The sequence below is a fragment of the Lates calcarifer genome, linkage group LG20 (genome assembly GCF_001640805.2).
Source record: "Lates calcarifer isolate ASB-BC8 linkage group LG20, TLL_Latcal_v3, whole genome shotgun sequence".
Classification (NCBI taxonomy): domain Eukaryota; kingdom Metazoa; phylum Chordata; class Actinopteri; family Centropomidae; genus Lates; species Lates calcarifer.
The window spans coordinates 1,695,741-1,703,724 of record NC_066852.1 but is presented as its reverse complement, the minus strand read 5'-3'; the positions used below and the strand labels follow the sequence as shown (position 1 = coordinate 1,703,724).

Below are 7,984 nucleotides of genomic sequence, written 5' to 3'. Positions count from 1 at the left end.
GCCAAAGACACTAGCGGAGGAGACTCCAAAGGTCTGAAGTCTGTTCAGAAAAAACTTAAGCAGACATTTAACGTCAGAGCGGGTATTTCTAAAAAAAAAAAAAAAGAAAAAGAAAAAAAAGAAAAGAAGAAAGAAAAAAAACCATCTTTTATAAACACAAACTAAACCAGAATAGAAACTTGTACAATTAGTTTGTTTTAAAGGGCGTTTTGATATAAACAGCAGGTCCCACAGTTACATGTGGTTGAGTCATTTTTCCCTGTTACATCTCACATATCTGCTCCAATTCCCTTGTAAATTCAGGATGTCCTGGAAGACAAAAACTTACAGGCAGTTTTTAGTTTTAAGGAATTGAAACTTAAGTTTGAATTTGCTTTTGGTACACTGGACTCTACAAAAAGAAAAAAACAACTAAATGTCATCTGAGGGGGGATATGAAATGTTTTTTTTTATAATTTAGGCTGATCAATCAAGAAATCAGGGTTTCCTTTAATTTTGAGAAATGAATTATAATTCTAAACCTATTCAACTTTTTAATCTTCCACCCCAGAACCTGGAAGCATCAGAACCAAAAAAAAAATTACTGAAAACTGTTTTTATTTGTCAAAAAAGCTCCTTTACAGCGCCAAGATTTTTCAACCTGTAAAGTCAGCAAACATGTAAAATACAACCCTTACAATACATTAGAATCAAAACAGGTACCAAAAAGTACAGTAAAAATTACACTTCCATCGATGGAAATGTGGAAGGGACGAGAAAAAAAAAACACTAAAGGGAAAAATAAAACTTAAAAATGATAGGATTTAAAAAAAAAAAAAAAAAAAAAAAAAAAACAAACCAAACAAAACAAAACCAAACATGGAAAAGTTACATTTCAGGTGTTTTCTGTACAAATGGTCTTCTGTCATAAAAGAGGTCGAGTTCAGCCCAGTGTGCCCGTTCAGCAGGATCACTGGAGTCCTGAAGGAAAGACACAAAAAAATCTGGTTAAATACAAAATGTCTAACACACCAACTCAATGATGCACAAAATGATGAATGGAAAAGAAAATAATCCTCTCAGAGATTCAGACATTTTGTCTCATGTTTCTCTTATTCAATATAAATCTAGGTAAAGGTGTCTCCACTGTCACTGACAGGCTCAGATTGTTGTTATAGGCGTCTAATAAAGTTTTGGGCAAGATTCGTAGAGACGCGTTTTTATTACAAGAGTAAGATCCTTCTTTCAGCCAGAAACATTGTGTGATTGCTGCCAGACTCCATTGACAAAATCAGTCATTTTAACGAGATGAGCGGGAGGTTTGCTAGCATACTGCTGCCTCTATTTTGTGTTATTGTGTGACTTTCACTGGTCAAAGAAGTATTCAGGTCCTTTACATAAGCAAAAGTACCACACAACAACACAAACTAACCAACCGATCGAGGCATTGTATTCCAGGATCTCCTGTGTTCTGCTCAGTAAAATTAATGATTTTGTCAATGGAGTCTGGTAGTGATATGTAGAGATGTTTTCAGTTAAACAAATGGATCTAACTCTTTAATAAAAAGTTCTCTCTCTGTAGGAATCCTACCCTTAATCATAATAGGTTCAGACAGGCCGGGGTTTACCAGCTGTCAGTCCTAAAACTGAACTATGACCTCATGCAGATGGGATTTCAGTTTCAGCTTGTGCTTACAGTATGTAAGGAGGAAGGTACTTATAGCTGTGGCTTACCTTGCAATACCATGTGATCATCAGTATGGCTTGTAGTTGCTCTGGTGTGACCCCCGTCTTGGGGTTTTCCCGTAGCTGGCGTTGCCCTGGTCTGTGGAGCACAGACGGGTCAAACACAAGATTTTCCAGCTACTACTTCTGGTAACTTCCTGTACTCAGACTATGGCATTAAGGTTATCATAAAGAGAACTGTCTCATCAAATCACTGACTGACTGTACTTACTGTAATCATATCCGGGACCGTATCCATAGTAACCAGAAGAGTAGTCATAGTTGCCATAGCCGCTGTATCCACTGTAGCCATAGCCTTGGTTACCGTAGCCCTGGTTCCAGTAGTTTCCGTAGCCCTGGTTCCAGCCCTGGTTCTGACCTGAGACACAAAGTTATTTACAGTTATTTACAAGTCACTGTGTGTCGTGTTTGTAGGTTCAGATTCCTTCTCTAATGAGGTTTTTACCAGGAGCTGAATTATCCTCAGAGGTTTCGACCACTCCAAAACAAACAGACCCCATAATTAAAACTGAAAAATCACTGAATAAAGTAGTCTCGTTAAAAAAAATCTGTTTTCCTGCTGCTCTTCAGTGGACACAGGAAGTCAGTAAGGGGCTGACAGCTGTTAGCTGAGCTGCCGCTAACGTTAGCCTGGCTTGTTTTTATTGTGGGAGGATTTTTTTTACTGGGAGCCAAATTATCCACAGTGGTCTCCTGTTAAGTGTTAAAATAACACTGAGTAAAGCAGTTTAATGCTACAAATCAGTATTTCTCTGTGGTGCTGTTGAGCTTGTTTCTCTGATTACTTAAGAACCTTCAGAGTCCCAAAGGGGACATGGAGGGGGAAAAAAAAGATCCCAAAAGACCTCGCAGAAATTTCTCAAGATCTTGCAAGGTCGAGCAATTTTTGCGAGATGTTGAGATCTTGTGAAACTACTTCTTCAAAGTACAAAGTGCATCTTTTTTCCCCCCAACCTTAAAATTTCTTTTCTCTCCATGTCCCGTCCTGGGCTCTGTAAGAACCAGACGTCCGACGACAAAAATCCTTTGTCCGGATTTTAAAAAGAGATGTAACTTAACAGTAAGAAAATATTCAGCTGAAAATGTTTCAATGTCCGACGATTCACAGAGATAAAGCTCTATCTCTGTTTGGTCCTGTTTATGTCAGACCTTTTACTTTACAGATCATTTATCAAAATGTCAATATGGCCAAGTGTGACAGTCATTACAGTCTCCAGATGTGAAGGGAACAGGGTTGTTTGATACGCCTGCAGGAAAAACAAGCAGACTCCTCGTTCTTACCTCCACGGCCCCTGCCTCCCCGGCCGCCATAACCGCCACCGCGTCCTCCTCCGTACTGCTGCTGCTGCTGATACACCTCCTTTGGCTGGGCGATCTTCAGCTCACACTAAAAGGAGGAGACGCAAACACACACTTTAAATCCTGAACTCATCCGCCTGAAATCCTGAGCATCATTAATCATCCAGAGCTGCTGAGGTAAAACTGTTTGTGTGTGTGTACACGTACCCTGCTGCCCTGGATGTTGTGGTATTTCTTCTCCAGACACTTCTTGACGCTCGCTTCGTCTTTGTATGTGATGAAGATAAAACCCCTCCTTTTCTTCGATTTGGGGTCGATGGGGAGCTCGATGGTTTCAATCTGGAAGGAGGCATCCGTCAAAAACATGTTTCAAAACATTTCTAATTCTGGGTAGCATTATTATAACACAGGTTCCTTTCTATCAGAGGCTTGTCCTTTGAAGCTTGAACCAGAAACTTGGTTTTAATCAGCCACTTGTTCATTAGCCAGTAGCTTAATTAGGAAAGGCATCCGTGTCCAGCTCAGGGATTGGACTGATTAACCAAAGTGTTGTGCAGCAGTCGCAGGATTAAAATTGACTAAACCATCCTCCCTTTAGAATTCTGTAGGAGAGAAGTGTGTTTGCTCTCAAATTACGTTCAGGTCAATAAGACTGTGATTTAATTCTGTAAGAGTGTTCAATGCCTGAGCATTCAGGGCTACTGGAGTCTAAGAAAACTAACCTCTCCAAAAGCGCCGAAATATTCCCTGATGGTGTCCTCGGTCGCCTCAGGGCTCAAACCTCCGACAAAGATCTTCTTGACGGGCTCCTTCTTCATGGCCATCGCCCTCTTGGGGTCGATCTGACGTCCATCCAGTCTGTGTTCTTTCTGCTCCAGCACCTGCAGACACACACACGTTTTATTAAGAGCATACACAGGAATGAAATGATGCCGTGAGAACATGGACAGATGCTCCTGCATTGATCTTAAGTCACGTCAGTGAGGTTAACAAAAACGGTCTGTGTAAAAACAACAACACACTGCACCCAGTTCACTCCATGATCTTTCTGGTGCTTTAACTTTAACAAAGATCCAGATGTTACTCGTGTTAATCCTCAAGCATCAGTCCTCATCTGATCATAACAGAACTATTAATGTGTTGGTTTCTCTCGACTTTATGACTCACCTTGTCCACGCTGGCGGGGTCTTTGAAGAGGACAAAGCCGAAGCCCCGGGATCGGCCGGTGCTGGAGTCCATCTTGATGGTGCAGTCCGACACCTCGCCAAACTTACTGAAGTAATCCTTCAGGTCTTTTTTACTCGTGTCCCAGCTGAGGCCGCCCACGAACATTTTACTGCAAACAGAAAAGGGACGCCGTGGTGTTTATTTCTTACTTCTGACACAGAAGACACACCTCGTTTCTCTTGGCTAACTTCTATTTCTTGTGTATCACTACGTGATTTGCACTTGACCCACTGACCATCAACATCCTTGCTAACAGCTGCTTGGCAACTTCACACACAATTATCTCTAATGTTTTTATCACCACTCTGTCCTCGACAAGGCCCCAGTTCAGTTTTTAGTTGGCCGGAAATGAAACTATGTTTACCGTTTTTACTGAAAACCAACAGTGCCGGTCCCAGGGGGAAAACCAGAAACACTCACCCTGCATCCTCCTCTCCTTTGCTAGCATCGATCTTGCCTCCGTCTGTGCCGTTGTCCTGGCTTTCTTCTTCTTCTTCTTCTTCTCCTCCTCCCATCAGCTCCTGCTCGGCTCCGTTCTGGTCCTCCTCTCCCTCGTTGCCGTTCTGCTCCGATGTCTCCATGAGCAGATTCTCAGTGTCTGACATTGTGACGGTGGGCTCTTCAAGAGACTGAAAACAGGACATGGTCGCTCTTTTAATGGAGTGAACAGCGGCCGATGCAGCAGCAATGGGTTAAAGTGACGCATCCTTAATTTATATCAAGTACAGAGCATAAACAAAGAAAGACTCCTAAGCTTTAGCATTAAATAAACATGTTGTGTTTTTATCACTAGACCTTTGCTATTTATTAATCTGAACAGTTTACAATGCAATCTATTGTGAGATCATTTTCCATTTTTCGTTTGGGGACCCTGAGGCACAACCAAGCAGTAGGGCTGCATTTAACACTTATTTATTTTAGCTTAAAACAAGCAATCGTTTAGTGTATGAAACAATAAAGTTTGTGTCTTCAAATGTCACGTTTTGCTCGATCAAAAAGGCCACTAAATGTTATGTTTACAATGATATATGTGCAGAAAACTCTCTTTTCAGAGGACTGAAATCTACTTTATTATTTGCACTTTTTTTTAAATGACTGAAACGATGCTGCTTATTATTCTGTAAATCCAAAGCCAATAAATCGACTGTTTCAGCTCTAAAACCTGTGCATAATGTAATTATTATTACTATTATTAAAAAGGGCATGAGGCGCTAAGAAATAAAAACGGCATCATCTAAATATTTATTCACATTTATTTATTTATTTTTAAAGTCATAACAATCAGTATAACACCGTGAAAGTTTATAGTAAGTTACAGTTTCGGGAGCTATTTGCATGCTAGCATATAATTTCCACAATACAATTAATATCTTTTAACCGCATCAGTCGTATGTTTGTGGTCATACACCTTGCTTATTGTGAGTATTGTGACAGAGCTGGTTATGAGTGAACACTGCTGAATGTGTACATGTTCACAAAGACGAAGCAGCAGCAAAGACCAGTGTGAATGGACCGCGCTTTGCTCCGTTACCGCTCGTCCCGAGTGAAGGCCCGGCGGCTACTAGCTAAGCTGCTGGTCCTGAATTTAAAAAAAAGCCGGGAAAGTCCCTATAAATGGTCCAAGTAAAATCTCAATTACCGTTCAAAAAAGCCGCAAGTGCTTCGTTTCTACTACAGCCCGCAGACGAGCTTTCATTCAACGTAATTACCGCGATAAACTACATTAGCAACTCGGTGGCTAACAGACGGCTAGCTAGATTTACTGCTAACAAGAGGACACCGCACGGATAAAAGTGGGCGGGAGGGAAACAACGCGACGAAAGAAGTCGCTACGCTGAGCTGAACTTCCTCGCCCGAGTTTCAATGTGCAAATAAAAACAAGAAAACGTGCTTACTTTACGGGGAAATACCAGAGACACCGACTCGCTGCTCAAAATGGACACTCTCCAAATTCGCCGCTAACTCGTGGCAACATATATACCACCGGATGTGACCAACCGCTGGCACACATCGTAGTGAGAACGTCTGTGATTGGACGCGAGGCTCTCTCGTGCGAATGAAGGCGGCATATGATTGGCCGATTGCCCGCACAGATGAGAAAACATCAAATAAAGCAGCCAAACGTCCTTCCTGCTTCCTGTCCTCTCTCCGACTCTGTTGTTTCATCGTTAATGAGACATTTTTTTTGTTATAGAATCGGATAATCTTTATTTTAATCTTTATTTTTCTACTATTTTGCTCGATAAAATAGAAAATTCTCAGAAGCGGCTTGAAAAGTGTAAAAGCTGTTTATCTGTGTGCGCAGTTTCTATTTTGAGTACAGGCCGGGTGAAGCTCCTGAGGAGACCCGGGGCAAAATGTGTTTTTGGGCCCCTATTGACTGTCGACAATTGATTACCATGTCCACACTAACCCAGTTGTTGTAATTGCTAGAATAAAAGTCCAACAAGTGCGTCATTATTAAATCTATAATGCTTTCATGCAGAAGCGTTGCAGTAAATATAGATGTTCATGTGCAAAAAGTAAAATTATGAATAAATTATGCAGAAAGTCTAGATGTAAAATATTTTTGTTGACACAAAATTTTTATGAACTTTATTAGCGTAATTTAAAAAGGCAGCGACCTACAGATTAAAGGAATGGTTTGTCCCAAAATGCTTCCTCGTGGATTGAATCTCAATCACAGTTTGTCTTTCTCATGTGATATTATTATCATTTGAGTTACAGAGCTCGGTAAACATTTGTGTTCCTGAAAGTTAAATCCCTGACAATCCAGAATTACCAGTGACACAATACTTCTAACATCTGAAAAAGAAAATATTCAAGACGCTGCACATTAGAAAAGATTTTTATCCCGCTTCTCGGAGCTGAAAAACTATTTCCTGTTCCAAGGAAAGGTGTTTCCAAGCTGCTTCCAGTTGGGAGCTGTTGTCAGATGTCATCCCCCTCTCTCTGGCCTGTGTTTCTCATGTCAAAAATCTCATCTTTAAAAAAAAAACTGCAACAGCAAACGACACATCTCTGGTATGACTGGGAACAAAAATCATTTTATTATCAGGTTGCATGAAATAACATGAAGCTAATGTCAATAAATATGGGTAAAACAGACAGAGAGTTGCGGTCACATGAAACACAGCAAAACTGGCAAATCCTGGGGCTCAGGGTGAATGTTTTGCCTCCACCGACTGCTTCACCCATGGCAACATCAACTATACCTGCCAGCCAGGGGCAAGTTGAGGCATGACCTGAGATATAGACACACACACACACACAATAAAGTGTAGCTGTGGAGACGGTTGTGTTTCTTCAGCAGCGGTCACTTGTGAACAGAGCGGCGAGACCTGCAGCGACCACAGGTAAGAACACAGCTCCCGTCCATTCACATATATACACATTTTATACAGCTCAGTAATAATCCACTCCAGCAACAATCTGCTATCGTTTACAGGAATGTTGCTTATCCAATCAAACTTTCTTCAAGCAGAAAGTTTTCACTGTAATCAGGTGTTAGCAGCCAATCAGATTCCTGCTTCCAGTGTGATTCAGCTTCATGAAGATCCAACTGAAAGGAAGTTCAAAACAGCAAATGACTCATTTTACTGTTTCCTATTATTTCTGACTCACATTGCATAATTAAATATTTGCTAATTAGTCTGAAAAGCATGAAACCGATGGCAGAGCTGTCTACATGAGAGAATTTAACCTCAGCATCAGAGAAATTAAGTTTTTCCCC

General features: G+C 41.0%; 1 protein-coding gene across 1 annotated transcript; it reads right to left on the bottom strand.

The window, feature by feature from the left end:
• Nucleotides 1-580: 580 nt before the first annotated feature.
• On the bottom strand, nucleotides 581-6,280 carry LOC108899918 (heterogeneous nuclear ribonucleoprotein A/B). Its single transcript, XM_018700662.2, has 9 exons — nucleotides 6,147-6,280; nucleotides 4,672-4,880; nucleotides 4,192-4,360; nucleotides 3,747-3,905; nucleotides 3,232-3,363; nucleotides 3,007-3,112; nucleotides 1,937-2,083; nucleotides 1,714-1,804; nucleotides 581-960 (listed from the first exon to the last, which is right to left on the bottom strand). The coding sequence occupies exons 2-8, from the start codon at nucleotides 4,854-4,856 to the stop codon at nucleotides 1,734-1,736; spliced, it is 969 nt and encodes a 322-aa protein (XP_018556178.1). The 5' UTR covers nucleotides 4,857-4,880; nucleotides 6,147-6,280; the 3' UTR covers nucleotides 581-960; nucleotides 1,714-1,733.
• Nucleotides 6,281-7,984: the final 1,704 nt, after the last annotated feature.